The sequence below is a fragment of the Rhodamnia argentea genome, chromosome 7 (assembly GCF_020921035.1).
Source record: "Rhodamnia argentea isolate NSW1041297 chromosome 7, ASM2092103v1, whole genome shotgun sequence".
NCBI lineage: Eukaryota > Viridiplantae > Streptophyta > Magnoliopsida > Myrtales > Myrtaceae > Rhodamnia > Rhodamnia argentea.
This window is the reverse complement of record NC_063156.1, coordinates 5,188,190-5,206,478: the sequence shown is the minus strand read 5'-3', so window position 1 is coordinate 5,206,478 and position 18,289 is coordinate 5,188,190. Positions and strand designations below refer to the sequence as shown.

The 18,289-nt window shown below is 43.1% G+C and overlaps 3 protein-coding genes and 1 non-coding gene across 6 annotated transcripts; 2 read left to right on the top strand and 2 right to left on the bottom strand.

Annotated features, from left to right (window-relative positions):
• Window positions 1–192: 192 nt before the first annotated feature.
• On the bottom strand, window positions 193–1,634 carry LOC115750916 (zinc finger protein HD1-like). 2 transcript variants are annotated; one of them, XM_048281915.1, is made up of 3 exons: window positions 1,587–1,634; window positions 848–1,447; window positions 193–669 (listed from the first exon to the last, which is right to left on the bottom strand). In XM_048281915.1, the coding sequence occupies exons 1-3, from the start codon at window positions 1,599–1,601 to the stop codon at window positions 505–507; spliced, it is 780 nt and encodes a 259-aa protein (XP_048137872.1). In that variant the 5' UTR covers window positions 1,602–1,634; the 3' UTR covers window positions 193–504. The 2 variants fall into 2 exon arrangements, with proteins under 2 accessions (XP_048137872.1, XP_048137873.1); XM_048281916.1 differs by having other exon boundaries at window positions 848–1,459; window positions 1,500–1,615.
• Window positions 1,635–4,426: 2,792 nt separating this feature from the next.
• On the bottom strand, window positions 4,427–4,508 carry TRNAS-UGA. The gene has a single exon. It is a non-coding gene; the product is annotated as a tRNA-Ser (tRNA).
• A 7,453-nt stretch (window positions 4,509–11,961) lies between these two features.
• On the top strand, window positions 11,962–16,272 carry LOC115750910 (G-type lectin S-receptor-like serine/threonine-protein kinase At4g03230). Of its 2 annotated transcripts, none has more exons than XM_030688539.2 (8): window positions 11,962–13,468; window positions 13,562–14,041; window positions 14,261–14,407; window positions 14,498–14,709; window positions 14,791–15,001; window positions 15,156–15,393; window positions 15,505–15,635; window positions 15,756–15,955. In XM_030688539.2, the coding sequence occupies exons 1-8, from the start codon at window positions 12,163–12,165 to the stop codon at window positions 15,812–15,814; spliced, it is 2,784 nt and encodes a 927-aa protein (XP_030544399.1). In that variant the 5' UTR covers window positions 11,962–12,162; the 3' UTR covers window positions 15,815–15,955. The 2 variants fall into 2 exon arrangements, with proteins under 2 accessions (XP_030544399.1, XP_030544398.1); XM_030688538.2 differs by having other exon boundaries at window positions 11,964–13,468; window positions 15,505–15,655; window positions 15,756–16,272.
• A 149-nt stretch (window positions 16,273–16,421) lies between these two features.
• On the top strand, window positions 16,422–17,263 carry LOC115750918 (calcium-binding protein PBP1-like). Its single transcript, XM_030688552.2, has one exon. The coding sequence runs from the start codon at window positions 16,871–16,873 to the stop codon at window positions 17,261–17,263; it is 393 nt and encodes a 130-aa protein (XP_030544412.2). The 5' UTR covers window positions 16,422–16,870.
• The last annotated feature ends 1,026 nt before the right edge of the window (window positions 17,264–18,289 follow it).

Sequence of the window (18,289 nt, the reverse complement as noted above, 5' to 3'; positions counted from 1 at the left end):
CGACCCGCCCACGTCAAGCTCAAGCTCAAGCAAGCTCAAGCTCAAGCACCATCTCCTCTGTTATTGTGAGTTTGGGGGGCTCCACCCATAAAAACGAAGCAAGCTGTTAACGACCATGTAAAAGCTGTACATGAAACTTTCTGTCCATTTGGGAGATAACGATGTCCAAATTCCACAAGATTCCCATGTACATGGTGAATGAATGATCGGGAACAATGAATTGGAGCTCCAGAACTGAAGCACACATGGTGGAATTTTACTCTTTCGAATTCGTTTAAACTTCAAATGAATCAGCATTACAATCTCCCACACCCAATCCAAACAGATTCCCACCCGAAGCTAAGCTATTTGCTAAGACTACTAAATCGATTGATCAGTCGAACCCAGAATTCAATCAGATCGATTGAGGTTAAGATGATGATGTTAATCGACGCTTGTAATAGAAGGGCTCAAGAACATCACAGGCTGTACCTCCAACTCGCTTTACCCCCACTGCTGATCCCTTCAATCTGGACAGGTTGAACCTTGTGTGGACTCATCTTGCCCAACTCGCCGGTCTTTCGACGGCCTCCATGAGTCAACTGAAGTAGCCTCGCCGCCCCTGGACCGCGTCCTCGCCACCAACATTGGCCTCCGGTTAGGCCGGAAGGACGAGTAGCTGAGCTTCTCCTGCACATTGAGACCCAAAGTCGTTGATTTTGACCGCTGAACTTGGAATCAAACGGGCAATTACAGGACCTCAAATGCGTCCGAAACGGAATCGTTCGCACGCGATTCATCGGTCAATACAGATCTACAGGTCAAGAAACACAGAGACAAAACCTCGCGGAAGTTCGCGACCACAAACCTGAGAGCGAAGATCCGAACTGTCTTCAATCGTTCGCTTCGACGAGCACATTCTCACCGCTCCACACTCCTCCGCGTCTCCATGCCCGCAGCAGAAATTACTGATCGACCCTTCGCTACTGGAGGAGCTCGCCGGCGGCGGAGAAGGCGTCGTCGACGACCACGGCACCACCTGGTTGTCGCCATCCTCGTCGCCGCCGTCGCGATCGCCGCCTCCCTCGTCATCGTCGCCGCCTCCCCCTTCGCCATCGGCGTCCTCGTCCTCGTCCTCTTCCTCATCGGAGTCCTCGTCGACGTCGTCCTCGTGAAGATCGCCATTGTCGTCGCCGCCGCCCCCGTTCCGGCCCCGAGCACCGGCCACGCAAGAGTCGCAGACGGAGACGGTGTGTCCGAGCCTGGCGCCGGAGGCCTTCCAAGGCGTGGGAGCTTGGCAGGCGTGGCAGAGAAGGGTCCGGGAGTGCCGGGCGACGAGGAAGTTGGCGCCGTGGACTTTGGCGTCGCAGTCCCAGCAGAGGGTCGCCTGGTCCGACTCGCAGAACGTCCTCGCCGGGACCTTGCACAAGGCACAGGTCTTCGACATATCTTCTTCTCCAGCCACCTTCTGCAAATCTCTCTCTCTCTCTCTCTCTCTCTCTCTCTCTCCCTTGTAAGAACGAGTGGGGTTTGCAGAGAGCGCAGAGAAGAAACAAAGGAGCAAAACCTGTGCTCCTCTCGTTTCAACTTACTAATTACCTCGTTACCTCGTATGCGCACATGCGACTCTCGTTCTTGTTCGCGGGTGAGCCGCACGATCCAACCCAATAACCAAAGAGGTCAAGACATTAAAAAATATATATATATTAATAATATAAAAAAATTAGAAAGGGAAAAAAATAAAATTTTAAAAGTACGTTTTTACACCCACTTTATATTCGTATGATCTTCTTATTATTATAACATGTGCCACTCCATAATCAATAATTGAAGTCACAAATCAATCTGAATCACAAGAAATTTTATACGCGAATCACCGTAGGATTTTACGTAGATGTAAAATTATGTTGATGGTCCATGAGTTTGGCGCGGGGTGACGAAATCCAAATACCATGTGATTTTGGTATAATAGTGATGTCCGAATATGATCCCCACGTTTAAAAGGATTGTATCATCTGTGGAAAAGATTTGACTCCATGAAAAAGATCCAAAGGGTCCATATTTCTTTCTATGAGACTATAGGTGTACTAGCAGTAGCAGCTTCTTTTCTTAGCTTTCTTCTCGACAGAAGTTAGATGAAGGGTTTTCGATCGACCTCTCATTTTCTATTTTGATTTTGCGGTAATAAGAACACTACCAGCGAGGTGTTTGAGAGATTCTCGAAATCAACCCTTGAGAAAGGAAGAAGAAAAAAAAAAAAAAAAACAAAACAAAGATCTTGTCCTGACGGAGGAGTTAAGGGCTTGATTCCGATTTTTTTGGGGTAAGCAGACTCTTATAATTCTTGATTTAAATAGGGCATCTTCAATTGGATTTGGATCAGGAGACTTTAGAATCATTCTTATAGGCCACGAGTTATCGACAGCACGTTCGGTTAACGTCGTGAAAAAGAAAAAAAAAATATGTATATTTTAATCTTAAAGATTCGCTGGATAGGAAAAACAAAAGAAGAAAAGAACACCGAGCTTAAAAAACAAAGGGTCAAAAGCCATTAAAAAAATTCAGAACTATACCCATCATGATCTATTTACCTTAAAAATAATGTGATTTTGACTGAAAAATCATCTGACAAAATTTTGATGAGGAGTAAATATGTTGCATGAGTACAAGTTAGATAGTTTTTATGTCACAAAAAAAAAAGTTTAGAGTAATGACATAGTTTGAAATAAACTCTAATTTGAAATTTTTGACTATGACCCAAAAAAATTTTATTTTGAAATTTTTGATGTCATAAGAAAAAAGTATTGTTGATGGGCATAATTTTGAGTTTTTATTGGGTTTTTTTTTTCTATAAATAAATGACGGTTGCGCTCACAAAAAAAAAAAAAAACAGGGTGATATTAGTAATTGGATTGCAAAAATCTCGAATGGAAAATGAACGACGGAGGCCGTGGTCGTGGTGATTCCTCCGCTTTCTCTCATTGTAACCGACAAAACGTGAATAGACAAATTTGTACAAAACCTCCTTATCCGGCCCAAGAACCGGAAAAGCCACGCGTGGGAACGGGGGGCAAATTCGTCATTGAGAAAAGAAAAACAAAAGGCCGGGGGCGATGCTGCGGTTAAACAGAGTGCCAAGTGTCGGCTCCTCAGGAAGCAAAAGATCTTCTCGAGCGTCATTGGACCGCGCACTGCACTGCTCCCTCTGCTTCGCGCAGAGGATATTTATTCTCCCTCTCTCTCTCCCTGAGTGACGTGTCGCTGCCCACGTGGCGCGTGGATATTGCGGAGGAGATACAGATTCGCTCACGTGGCGCGATCCGATTCAGCTCCGCGGGTCCCGAGGGGGGAGCTGGACCAACATGGGCTTCTCCTGAAACCGGGTTTGTTGGTGGGGCTCGTGCCGGGGTGGGCCCCGGCTTCGCGAATAGAGATGGTCCTGACCAGGAATTTTTTTTTTTTTTTGGTACTTTAGTTTTCAGAGCAGTAATGGCATTTAAATAGTTACCTTAAAGGAAAGGGAATTAAAAAAAAAATTCGGAATTATAAGAGATCCGCTTAGCCGAAAAAATCCAATAGAAGATGTCAAAATTGGTACACCCATGACAAATTTACTTTAAATTATTTTTTAGCCTATAAAAAATTTCAAATTAGTACATTTATGATAAATTTATCCTAAACTAGTTATTTTGACTATGAAAAATCTCAAACCCGTACATATGTGATAAATTTACCCTCATTTCATTTTCATTGAATTGGATCAACACCACGAAAAATCTCAAATTGATATACTTATAATAAATAGAGGGTAAAAACTCTAAATGTGTACATTTGACAATTGTCATGTACCATTCAAATTAGCAATTTAACGAAAATTAACAAAAGAGTAAATTTATCATAGGTATATCAATTTAAAGTAAATTTGCTAAACATATATCAATTTAGGATTTTTGATGGTTAAAAAAATAGTTTGGGATAGATTTATTATAGGTGTATCAATTTGACGCTTTTCATGATAGTAATCCTTTAAATTAAATGGTTACGTTGAAGGAAATGAATTGGCAATTCATATGGTGGGGAAGGACCTACCCGCACTTAGCTTGGTGCCCATTGGGTGGGATTCATTGACCGTTTAAAATTCAGACGGGGCTTGTTGCTTTCAAGGTTTGTTGTTGCTTTCAGCATTTAGGATTTGATTCAACAACTCATGACGTTGCGGAGTCCAAACAAGCATTTGAATTGTGTGACCATGCCCATTTACGAAAGGATCCGATTCTCGATAGACGGTCTGGTCCTTTTCACCAGATCCGTGAAAAGGCTGAATTCGATAACGAGTTCTCCAGCCCAAGTAAATGAGCCAGAGTAGCCCAGGCCCCTTCCTCAACAATGGGCTTGGAAGGCCCACGACCATTAAGAGAAAAGAAAGTTCGAGCAATTTGAGGTAAGACGTCGACAGCAGGGTTGGAACCTGCGCGGGCGAAGCCCAACAGATTTCAAGTCTGTCTCCTTAACCACGCGGACATGTCGACTATTCGTCTATCGCCATAAAACAAAAATCTAAAAACGTTCTATAAACGTTCGCTCAGACCCGCCTCGAATCGGACTTTACCATTCTCGCTCGTGTGCTCGTGGTCGACTCCATTGTCGAAGATGTAAGGCTCTAACATGAATCCAGAGTTAAAAATTGATTCTGAGCTACCGCAAATAGACAATGGCAACGAAAAGGAACTAATTATTGCTTATTGAATCGACACATTCCGAGGTTAAATCTCTCATTTGGCCCTCAAGTTGCTTCGAATGTTTTTCCTTTTTCCTCTTTTCCAAGCTCAAGTCAACTCAACAGGGAAGCTATTTAAGCTCGGAAAAAAAGCATTAGATCTAGATATAGTTAGGGAATTGAGTTCAAATCAATCACGGATGACTTACGTCGTGGAATAAAGTTGCCATTCGATGGCCAAATCAGGAACAGCGAAACCATCGGTTGCTTAAGAATTACTCGACTTGCGAATGCTTCTCGCAAAAAAATAAAAATTGTTGGTATGCCTAGCAGAAAGATCGAAAATGATAAAAGGGATCGTATATTTATCGTCACACGACGACGTACGATCGGCTAACGTGAAATCGAAATCACGCGTGTGGTAATGAAAAACGACCTCTCCAGAGCAGGAGAGAGAGCTACATCGCACCTTCCGAGGTCGAAGAAGTCAAGTGTTGTTCCCCGTCATCCTTTCTCACGCACCAATTTTCATCGCCGTTGCCGACGAATGGGAGAGGGGACACATGAATCATCACGAGGAGGACGACAAACCCCGACGACCGGACCTTGACTTTCGGGTTCGCTTTGCCTTTACAAATAATTCAACTCCATGTGGGGTTCGCCCGAGAAGAAAACGAGCTCGTGCGAAAGGTCGAGGGCCAATCGAGAATCACATTCTCTCGTGGCACGGCCGGTTTCCACCAACATGTTTGTGATCGCAAGCCTGACACCACCTACGTAAAACTTGACCAATGGGCGTGTCTAGGCGCGTCGGGTGCGGTATCGAACTCGAAAGTCTTCATCAAACCCGGTACCCATGATTCGAGAAGTAGTAGTTTTCGGCCGAAGAAGGCCTATGTAGATCGGAACAAATCGTGTTTCCGGGCCTTGGCTGCTCGGCGCGCTGACAAGATCCGTAGGCTCGTGAATGGGGTCGATCCTAGGGCATGCCACGAAGTTCTATGCAACTCAACCTTATTTCATGGATCTAAGTTGCAAAACGACATGCATGATCTAACCCAAATAGGGCCTAACCGTGGCTATTTACATCTTAATTGCCAGGTGTTTGATACAATTTTCGCTAACCCGATGCTACATCCTTACAAATTTCACCTGACATGTTTGCATCTCATCCTTGTAAGTCGAGATTTCTTATCTCACGTCCTTCCGAATTTAAAATTTCGCGTCTATCATCGCGATCGAAAGAGAATGCTAGTCCATAACTCCAGCGACGGAAGTTTTTCGACATGAAGATAAATTTTTGCCGTTAGAAATGGACTGAGGTGCACAACAAATGAATCACATGCCATGAATCTTTGCAATTAAGGTGGTCAAAAAGATATGATAGCCTGGAAAGACATCATGATATAATGGTCAATCGATCTCGGTTACTACACTGCGATAGAAAAGTTTCTCCAAAAGAGTCATGATTTTCTCCCAATGCATGGACTTTGTCCTAGAGGCGATTTTGTCAAACTCTTTTTTCGAGCTGTGGGTCGTAGTTGAATGGATCATTAACAATTGCTTTAGGAATTCGAGCGTCTTAGCTGATGCTAGCTTTCTGTCTCGAAATTGGAATTGAAAATCGAGTGTCATCACATGCTCATGATAAGCTTCCAAAATAGTCTCCTTTGCTTTTGGTAGCTAGCATAATAGTCTTCTTGTTTACATATTTAGTAAAGTGGGATGAGAGGAGGAAAAAATGTGAAAACAAGTACTTTAAGGGTTTATGTCAGTAATTTGGATTTACTACGATCTTATATGACCAAAGAACTCGATCGTCGGTGCGGATTATTTGCCTAACAATTTGTCTTAAGTGAAAGAATTTCTCTCATCATTTGTTACCAACACCTTAAATTTACCAACTATGGTAAGATTCCGTAATGAGCAGATACTTCCGCTAGAGCATTATCGATTTTCTGGTTAAATACATTACGAGATGTTTTTCCATACTTTTCACATTCAGTTCTAGCTATTTCCGCACCTTCTAATCGACTTAAACAACATATTCAGATTCCCTCAGCCCCTTTTTCCATTAACAATGGAATATCCCCGCTTGACTTTCTGTATTTGAAAACAGTGTGTGTCATCGTCTTCAAATGTCTACCGTACTTGTCCTATTAGTAAAGCGCTGATGTTTTCAATAAGGACATTTAAGCTTTACTAAAAGAATTTTTTTTTTTTCAAGGTGCATGAGTTTGGAACCTTATACAAGGGGCCTTCCTTTCAAATGAGAACTGTCTCTTCTTTTCTCGGATTAAATTTTTAACTTGTTTTCCATTACTACTTTCAGTAAGTTGCTTCGTGCCAACATTTATTTGTTTTTTTTTTCTAATTCACAGACTTCTTTTTTGTTGAAACATCACTTTAATTTTCCTTGGCCGACAACTTTTGAAATATACCAAGTCTTTACAGAAGGTACTAGTTTCAGTTAGAGTTTACCGACGTTTCTCCATAGAGTTACCAACTAGTTTAGCATTAACGACTCCTATTTGAGTTCGGCAGGGGTAAATCGGCTTGACTTTTGCTTTTGATGTCATGTTAGCTATTAACGTCGAAGCACAATGTTTCATAATCTTTTAAAGAAATGATTGAATCAATCACATAAGATCTCAATCTCCAAAAAAATTGGCTCCATTGCTGCTTTTGCAACTTTCTTTCCCCCCACAAGAATAAGGGGTTAATATTACGAAAAATTCCAAACCGATACATCCGTGACAAATTTACCAAAAACTATTTTTTTAACTATCAAAAACCTCAAACCGATACATTTGTGACAAATTTATCCCAAACTATTTTTTTGACTACCAAAAACTCTAAACTGGTACACCTACGACAAATTTACCCAAAACTGGTACAATAATGACAAATTTACCCTTTGTTAATTTTCGTTAGATTTTACCGTCAAATTGCTCAGTTAGATAACACGTGATAGTTGACGGGTGTACTCATTTGAGGGTTTTTACCCTTTGTTTTCCACATGTGTATCAATTTGGAGTTTTTCGTAGTATTAACTCAATTTAATGGAAACTAATGCAAGGTAAATTTGACACAAGTGTACCAGTTTAGGATTTTTGATGGTAAAAAATATAGTTTGGGTTAAATTTGTCACAAATGTACTAGTTTTGGATTTTACAAGGTCAAAAAAATAGTTTTGGAAAAATTTGTTACAGGTGTATCAGTTTGAGATTTTTGGTGATAAAAAAAATAGTTCGAAGTAAATTTTATGTGTACCAGTTTGGAGTTTTTTATGGTATTAACCCAAGAATAAGATAGTTAATTACATGCTTTGTTTCTGAACTCTTAAAGTTTTACATTGCTCACCACCTTAATACGCTCTCAACTTTCACAAAAGTTCATCTTCTATTTCTGGTACAGTGAAAGACAAATCAAGGCATTTCTTGACAAAAGTCAGACGAATTTGATTTCGTTGCTGAGTTAATCACGTTTCATGTTTATATGAAAAAATTAAAACCAAATTTATTATCTTGAAAAGCTAGCCATTCCTTCGGAAGTGATATGGATTAATCCCAATTTCCGTTCACTATAATCATTTCACGTAACGACATTATATTTCATATAGACTTTTACTTTTCATCTTTTACTCACTCTAAATCCCGCCATGCAGATACTCTTGACTCTTTTCAAACCGGGACACTTTGAAATCTCTACAATATACATACATTGACACGTAGGTTCACATATACTTTTTCTCACAAATACTTAAAGCATAAGGTAATATTTTTTAAAAAAAATTTGGCGGTAATTCCCAATCGAACGTGGATCCAAAACCAAGAAATTAATGAATCAACCTCGTCATCCATACGCTTAACCTTCGTCATAATCTCGCATGCCCGTCAACTCAACCTTGACAAGTTTGGACAATTTTCTTGTCACCTCATAACAACTGGAGCAAACACCGATTCCCTACCGCATCGACCAGAGCATGAACTTTAAGTCGCACGTAAATCCAAGTCCCTGTCGAACGGAAGAAACCCAGAAACCAACCAAATCATTCTCGTGTCCCACTTCTGTATCCGCGTTATAAAAGTTAGCGAATCAAATGCTACGAGACAAAGATTTAGCAAGGGAAAAGGCAAAACTTTCTTGAGTTTCCTCTCGCCTTCTTAAGCTCCCGTGATGTGTCCACTTCATTTTTTGGCCCACTATGTCTTAATTTCCAACTACAGCTATGATGTTGCCTTTCCCCCCTTTCATTTTCACCTTGAGAAGGCCGCCTTTTTTTTTTTTGGTCGAACAAAACTTTCTTGAGCAGGCCATTTGGAGGCTTCAATTTCCATCCATTTTTGGCTTAGTTTCCATGGTAGTTTTAGAAGAATGAAGCTTAACAGGGCAGGTGCAACTGAGAAAAGTACCAAAAAAGTCTTTTTAACTTTTTTTGCATTTATTTCAATCGAATCCACCTGACTAATTTTAGACAGAAAACACTAACGCCACTCACCCAACATGGTGTTGACATCGGACATTTTTATCTTTTGTGTATTTTTATTTCTTTTTATTATCATTTCATTTCAAGTGGCGAGGGCTTGGCGAGGTTCAAGGCCACGAAGGCCATGGGTGAGGGCCTTCATGGCCTCATTGGCGAGGCCTTGCTGGCCCTCCCCTAGTGGCTAGCAAATCCACATCGGCCACGGGCCACGCCACATAGGACGACCGGTGTCCACATCGTTTTCCTGTAAAAATTGACCAAATTGACTTAATTGGCGCAATGCAAAAGCTTTATACTAAAAATCGGTCTAATTGAATTTATGACTGAATTGACTCAAATGTAATAGGTCTAAAACTTTTTTTTTCCAACTTAATCGAGAGATAATATGTCTATCACATTTACGGAAAATTTTCAAATAAGGGTCTAAAGTGCCCTTATTTTCTCAAATAAGAATATGAAGAGGACTATGTTTCAAATAAGGGCATGAAATACCATTATTTTTCAAATAAGGATATGAAGTGAACATTATTTCAAAAAATGGCTTAAAATGGCCATGTTAGAAGCGGAATGTCGAGTGTGAAATTGTATTGAGTTGGTATTTCTTTTTATGGAAAGGGGTCTCCCCAAATGATCACTATATCTCTTCCTCTCAAATAAGGCTTGACCTTTTGGCTAGTCAAGGACATTTTCTTCCTTCATGTTTTTCCTTTTTTTTCCCTTTTTTTTGTTGTTTTTTCTTTACTTTTCTTTCGGTGACCGGTCTCGGGCAATGGTCGAGCACCGACAATGGGCCGAAGAGGGCTAGGCAAGGGTTGCCCTCGCCCAAGGGCCACCCACGTCGCCGATCTAGCGAGGGCCACCCACGCCGACCACAAGCAAGGTTGCTCCTAGCTAGATTTGGGTGAGGGTCACTAGGCCCTTGCCCACCGCATTAAAGAAAAAAAAAGAAGTGAGAAAAAAGAAAATAAAAGTAAAAAAAATATAGAATTAAAATTGTCTTTGGACGAAAATATCTTTAACTGGCCGGAATATTAAGCTGGCCGATAAGGGTAGACCCTTATTTGAGACTAAAAAGGTCACTTTAGATCGTTATTTGAAATAAAGTTTATTTCGAGGCTTTATTTGAGAAAATAAGCACAATTCAAGCCCTTATTTAAAAATTTTCCACATATTTATGCTCGCTTTTTTCCCTTGAACGTTGCTGTGCTCACTTGCTAATGCTCTCAATCATCATGTCCGCATAAAAGTCCTAAAGATGACAGTAGCAACATTGCCATGGAGTGATGTCCTACATGCGAGCAGAACAAGAGGCGCAAATAAGATGGGGGAACTCCTTGAATTAGTCCCTCTCTCTCTCTCTCTCTCTCTCTCTCTCTCTCGCTTGACATCGATCGATCGATCGATCATCATTTTGGCCTTGTAATCACCTTCTTTTCATCCTTTCTAGCTTCTATCGCTTTCCTGCGAACTTTCATCGGCATAGACTTTGCTGGTATACGAATGAGACGGCCACTGAACCACAACCCTGTTGCCAAAAATTGATGTTTCTTAGAACGAGCTTTGTAATAATTGAGAAGGGTCGTGATTTCAGCCAATTGCAGAGGGTTTGTCTGTGTCTCCGAGGACATGCACGTGTCCTTTTGTTCATTCGACGCTTTACAAAGTTAAATCCACTACTTGTGATGCTGATGGGAGTGGAGGTGGAGGTCCCCTCCGTCCGTTAGGGTGGAAACCAGAAAGAGCCAAAAACAGAATTTAGCCATGACTGTTTCCAACTTTTCTCGATTCTCAAGAAATTGAGACCCCGCGTAATCCGTGTTCAAAGTTAAAGCTTGTAGACATGCTGATCCCAGGAACAGGAGGGGATTGAATAAACAATGCATAAACATCATCTGCCAATCTTGACCTAATGCTTCCCCCTTTTGCTCCTCCAATGATTCAACATCCTCTCCTTTTTTCCTAATTACAGGTCTCATCTAACGAGCTAATACTTGGTTAGACTCGTTCTGCAGCTCGACCGATACACACGTTAACTGATATTGAAACCCCCCATTAGATTTCGTCAAGAAAGTTTTTGGCTTGAGGCATTGTTTGTACCGTGATTGACTTTGTCTGGCATGTTATCTATAAGACAGATGAGTCGGTGGATCGAAGTTTGTTGGATCGTATTGTCAAAGTGTCGTGCTTTGTGTGTTTAGTAACGGGGTATATCAAGGTTGTAGAAGCTTGAAGTTGGATATAATGATTTTCTAAAAGTAATACTACAATTACAAAGCATTTGTTAAACGTCTTTCAAAAGCAGCGATGCGTTTCTTTGAAAAAAGAAAATTAGGCAGAATCGCTCATAGAGTTACGCAAGGTGGCCTCGCCTATGCCCGCAATGGTTTGGGCAAGGCGAGCCTCCCCCGGCCGCGATGGCCTCGATGGATGTGGACAAGGCCCGGTGAGGGCTTCGTTGCCCTTGCCCTATGGCCTGTGCCTCGCCGGCCAAAGTAGAGAACAAAAGAAAAGAAGGAATATAGAAGAAAATGAAAAAAGTACAAATAAGAAAAATTAAAAAAAATACTGAGAAATGAGGGCCGGCTGTGCCACATATGTAGGCCGGCGTACGCGTCAGCGATTTTCAGCCAAAATTGATTAGACGAACTCAATTGAGCTGGTGAAGTGGTTTGGTATTTTTCCTTGACTCAAGCCTGGACTTGGCACTTCTTGAAACACAAGACAAGCATTTCCGTACGCTGAGGCAATGCGTCTTCCCCAAATCACCCGAGTCATCAGTTAAATTTCTGCTTTCGGTGGACAGCACTGTCAATGGTGCAAAAGGCAGCGGTCAGCTTTTCTTCCAGAGCAGCTCCACATTCGAAACTCTCCTTTTAACTTCTTTCAGGAAATTATCAAGTGCCGCTGTTTCTCTCCAGTCCAAGAACTGAGACTGACCCCAAAGATCCACTTTTCTCTCATCATTCCCTTCAGGATCATGAGATTCGCGACACTCAAAAGAAGAAGATGGATCATGAGGACAGCAATCATCATTGCCAGTCTGTTGTGTTGTTCTTCTACTAGAGACACCATGACACTCAGCAGTCCACTCAGAGATGAAGACGGAGACACTCTCATTTCCGATGGAGAGACCTTCCAGCTTGGCTTCTTCAGCCCCAATGGAAGCTCAGGCTCCGATCAGAGAAGGTACGTGGGGATATGGTATTACGAGTCCAACCCGCGGACCGTAGTTTGGGTCGCTAACAGAGACCGCCCTGTGTTGGATGCAAGTGGTGTTTTGAGCATAACACCAGATGGTAACCTCAGAGTGTTGGACAGAACTGGGAAATCTTACTGGGCAGCAAATCTTGAAGAATCCTCACATCTTGCATTGAAAGTTCGGCTACTGGACACGGGTAATTTGGTCGTAGAGCCGGAGTCTAACTTGGGGAGGATGATTCTGTGGCAGAGCTTCGATTACCCGACGGACACCTTCCTTCCGGGGATGAAGATGGATGAGAACATGACCCTCACTTCGTGGCGAAGCTATGAGGATCCGTCGCCAGGGAACTACAGTTTCCAGCTGGATCAAGAAGGGCAGTACCAGTTTGAGGTCTGGAGGAGATCTATCCGGTATTGGAAAAGCGGGGTCTCGGGGAAGTTCATCACCTCGGACGACATGCCGTACTCGATCTCGTACTTCTTGTCCAACTTCACGACCAGCATAGACAACAATGCTTCCGTCCCATACCTCACGTCGTGGATGTACGTCGACACGAGGCTGATCATGAGTGCTTCGGGCCAGGTTCAGTACCTGAAGCGCGACACGGAAAAGATCTGGGCTTTGGTTTGGGCTGAGCCGAGGGACAGATGCAGTGTGTACAACATGTGCGGGGATTTTGGAAGTTGCAACAGCGATGCCGACGTGGCGTGTAAGTGCTTGCCAGGTTTCGATCCGAGCTCGCCGGACTCGTGGAATTCAGGGGACTTCTCTGGGGGGTGCATTCGGAAGTCGATATTGTGCAGCAAGAGCACCGCGAGCAAGACGTTCCTCAGTTTGCAGGCGATGAAAGTGGGAAAGCCGGACTCGGAGTTTGCGGCTGCGGATGAATTGGAGTGCAAGAAAGAGTGCCTTAATAATTGCCAGTGCCAGGCTTACTCATTTGAAGAAGTTGAATCTGCTAAAAGTCATGGCGGCTCGGGTGGTGGGCTCTGCTGGATTTGGTCGGAGAATCTTAACAATCTTCAGGACGGTTATGACGAAGGCCGCGATCTCTCCGTCCGAGTTGCAGTTTCTGATATAGGTAAGTCTTTTCATCCTATATCAATGCACTTAGAACATTTCCACTTGGCACTCCATAGCTCCTGAAACTCCACACCATGTGCTGATGTTGCAGAATCTACAGCTAGGAATTGCGAAATTTGCGGAACAAACCTGATTCCATATCCCCTCAGCACTGGATCACAATGTGGAGATCCCAGGTATAGTAGTTTCTACTGCAACACATCTACAGGAGCGGTCGATTTCAAGTCGCCTAGTGGCACCTACCAAGTGATACGAATCATCCCCGAATCGCGTAAGTTCCTTGTCAAATCGAGACAAGCAGATAGTTGCAAGGTCCTGGAGTTCAATCGGTCTCTGCCCTTCCACGTGACAAGCTCGTGCGGTGGCAAAATGAGCAGTAAACCCGAATCCTTTATAGGAGGCAAAGACGAAATAGAGATTACTTGGGAGCCACCACCTGAGCCGACCTGCATTACATCCACAGACTGCACGGATTGGCCAGATTCCACTTGTAGCACAGCATTAGATGGTAGGAGGTGTCTCTGCAAACCCGATTTTCGGTGGAATCCTCTACTCCTTAATTGTACTAGAGGTGAGCATGCTACTAACTAAACAGGTCATTCAATCCAACTACTTAAATGAACAGCTAGTACACAGCTCGATAGAATCAGAGTCGATCATCTTCATTGTGTTACTCCGAGTGTTTAGCAATAGTTCTGATTACATACTTCTTTGGACTTGCTTATGGCGAAGAGAAAGGATCACAAAAGCATTGATTTATCTCCATCTAAAGGACCATTCCTTTTTGCAGTTAAGAAGCATGGAGGTCTATCGAGCGAAAAGCTGCCACTGTCTGTCGTCATTTCCATAACGTTTGCATGTATTCTTGTTCTGATTGTTCTCTTAAGCACTGTCGCCTTCATCCACATACAGAGGAGAAACTCCGGCAAGAGGAAAGGTAAATGAGTAAAATGTCTGCTCGTTGGCCGTGACTTCGTTTCTATATCGTATGGACGGCATTTGATGCGTACCGTTTGTCATTACTCAGAGAACTGGACAAACATACAGAGGTATTCTGCGCGGCAACTCTATGATAGCGAGAGACAAGTCAAAGAATTGATAGGCTCAGGTAGGTTCAAAGAGGATAGTACAAATGGGATCGATGTTCCGTTTTACAACCTGGAGAGCATACTAGCAGCTACCGAAAACTTCTCTAATATAAACAAGCTTGGACAGGGAGGATTTGGGCTTGTTTACAAGGTACTTAAATCACCAATCACTCAGTTAAAAAGCTTAAATTCAATTCTCTCCACTGCTAAAAGAATGCTCTTCTCCTAGCAGGGCAAATTTCCAGGAGGACAAGTAATGGCAGTGAAACGGCTATCGAGTTTTTCTGGTCAGGGCTTCGAGGAATTCAAAAACGAGGTTGTCTTGATTGCCAAACTTCAACATCGGAATCTCGTGAGGCTTTTAGGATACTGTGTGGAAGAAGAAGAGAAGATTTTGCTGTATGAGTACATGCCCAATAAAAGTTTAGACTCCTTTATATTTGGTTAGTTTGTATTCTCTTATAACTACTGAGTCTCACTCCTAAGATACATTCACCAAACACATCGGTTCAAAAATGAACATTTTAGGCGAACTCATAATTCTTTTGACATAATCTCAGCTCTATGATCCTGATGGTACTTGTCAATTTGTTGCAGATCGGACTTTATGCATGTCATTGGATTGGAACACACGTTTTAAGATCATTCTTGGAATTGCTCGGGGGCTTCTGTATCTACACCAAGACTCAAGGTTGAGAATCGTCCACAGAGACCTGAAGACGAGCAACATCCTGCTGGACGAGGAGATGAATCCCAAAATATCCGACTTTGGATTGGCAAGGATATTCGGAGTCAAAGAAACTGCAGTGAACACGAACAGAGTAGTCGGAACTTAGTGAGTAGTAGTAGTTATCCCCTGTTTTCTGGTCCTAGAAGGTTAAGTTTATTGATGTCCCTCTCATTTACATGTTCTAACAATATATATAACCGACCATTCACTCGGCAGCGGCTACATGTCCCCGGAGTATGCACTGGATGGATTCTTCTCAGATAAGTCCGATGTTTTCAGCTTTGGCGTCGTGGTACTTGAAGTCGTCAGTGGGAAGAGAAACACGGGATTCTTTCAGGCTGAGCAAGGTTTGAGTTTCTTAGGCTATGTGAGTGATAGTTAGGCTCCTACATTTGCATCTTAAGAAAGTCCTACTTCCTATTTCCCAACACATAATGATTCCGGAACTTGAAAAAAATTATGGTCAGGCATGGTCGTTGTGGAAACAAGAGAAGGCGCCGGACTTGATGGTCTCAACACTCCGTAAAAGCTGCGACATGAACGAGTATCTGAGGTGCATCACCGTCGGGCTATTATGTGTGCAAGAAGACCCGAACGATCGCCCCGCCATGTCGAATGCGGTCTTCATGCTTGGAAATGAAACTGCTACTCTTCCGACCCCTAAGCAACCGGCTTTCGTCGTGAGACGATGCCCCTCAAGCAGGGTTTCCACGTCCAGCAAATTGGAGAGCTGCTCTTTCAATGAGCTCACTGTCACTCTGGTGAACGGCCGGTAGCAGGACGAGCGAAGGCAGGCCATACTCTTCAATTTGGTATTGATTCCTTGTGCATTAGAAATGAATCTCTTCAATGCAATTATCTGTTGGTTTGAAAATGTGTTTGAGGCAATTTTGATCTCTGCGTTCGATGTTTCTTTTGTGGAGATGTATTGTACAATGTAATATGTATAATATCATTCATTTGACTGGATGAATTTCCACCTTCTGGATGTGCCATTTGAATTTGATCAGTTGAATAATTTGAACAGAATAATGTGGAATCGCAGTTAGATGATCAAAAAGCAATAATAACCAGAAAAGGAAAAAAAAAAAAAAAATCAACCCGGTGTACTGCAACATCGCAGCATCTTCACTCTCTGTCTGCATGTGAACAGATGTTACAACCTGTATCCTTGCAACCAGGCATGCCTTCTCAAGTCAACCCAGACAGGAAACTCTCCAAGGGAGACATGAGTCTCGCGAATTGACCGGAATGCCCCTCGCCGGTGCCCGGTGAAGCAGTCCACGGCAAGGAAAGTGACGAGAGTGCCCCTGACATTGCTTCTCGGAAACAGAGCGTTCTGTTTAGCTCTGCCCGGGGGAATCAGCCCACGACCACCAACATGACTCCCTGTTCCTTTGCTGTCATCCATAGCAATCTCGCCGTCTTTTTATATCTTCTCTACAAGCACGCCGGAATATAAATTCGTTCTACACGCATTGCGTTCGATTCATCGACATAGAAGAAAAGCACCCACGATCACGTCACTCTTCGTACCCAGAAAGATCGAGAAAAGCTACCGACTTTTGCTCGTAAATCCGTCATGGACGGTGGCGTCCCCAAAAGTGTGGAGTTCGAGGACATGTCGCCGGCGATAGCGGAGAAGCTGGGCGGCGACGGGCTGATCCGAGAGCTGTGCAATGGGTTCGAGCTCCTGATGGACAGGGAGAGGGGGGTGATCACGCTGGAGAGCCTGGGGAGGAACAGCGCGGTGCTGGGCCTCCAGGACCTGAGGGAGGACGAGCTCGCCAGCATGCTCTGGGAGGGCGACGTCGACGGCGACGGCGTGCTGAGCCAGACGGATTTCTGCGTCCTCATGTTCCGGCTGAGCCCCGAGCTGATGGAGCAGTCGAGGGCGTGGTTCGAAGAGATCGTCGGGGAAGAGTTCAGGAGAGAGAGAGAGAGAGAGAGAGAGAGAGAGAGAGAGAAGAGATAGTCGTGAAGTGTATGTATATGACAGATCAGAGAAGGAAGGGGAAGAGAGAAGACGAGAAAAGAGAGAGGGGCAAAGAAAGCAAGGCATGGAAGAGCGAGCCACGTCGTTTTTCTTGGCCGGAAATCTTAATTTGATTCCTCTCTCTAATCTTTCCCTCTCTACTTATGTCCTCTTATTGAAATTTTTTCATTGATTCATATTGAATACGGGACAAATCAAGAACAACATCAAGCAATAAATAATGGATCTATGATATGTTTGAAAAGGCTTTCACAATTTGCAGCACCATTGTAATTCCAGGTCAAGAATCAATCGACCCGAAAATGGGTCTCCACCGGTCCGGATCATAGTCATTGTAGTCACCGATTCTAGACACTTATTAGGTCTAGGAAGATTATAAAAAAAAGTCATAAATTTATTGTGCTTTTACCAATTCAGTTTCAAACCTTTTAATTTTGTCCTAAACCTTTTTTTTTTGGACTTTTTTGACAATCTTCCCTATTGGGTCTACGGAATCAAACTTTCTATTCGCAAGCATGTACCTTTACGCCTACAATACATCCATGTTATTCCGTTATCTTCTAAGTACTTGTCATCTCCATAGACCTAACAGAGATTTCTCTTTGAACAATCAAAGTAGGATTCATGAAGTTCAGAGCATCGGCTCGGAAAATACGAAGAGCGCGCCGGCGCGGCTCTCCTACCATGCGCCCCGATTGATATAAAGGAAGTTACCCCGATTTCCAGTGAAGGAAAAAATTCAAAATGCCCCTTCCTCTTTGACCTGTGCTTGTCTCCGAGTTGCCCCTTGGACTTGGACTGCACAAAACCCTCTTTGAAATGCCCCTAGTCTCATCGAACTTTCAGAATCCTCGCGGGCACTCGGAGACATCCTTTTTTTTCTTGTCTGTTCTTGATTTGATGTACTTAATGGAGAGATAAATAAGCAAAGATCTCTCGTCTGAAATCCATTGCCCGCGGGCTTAGGATCCCACCCGGGCAAAATGAGAGAAGCATTCGATGAAC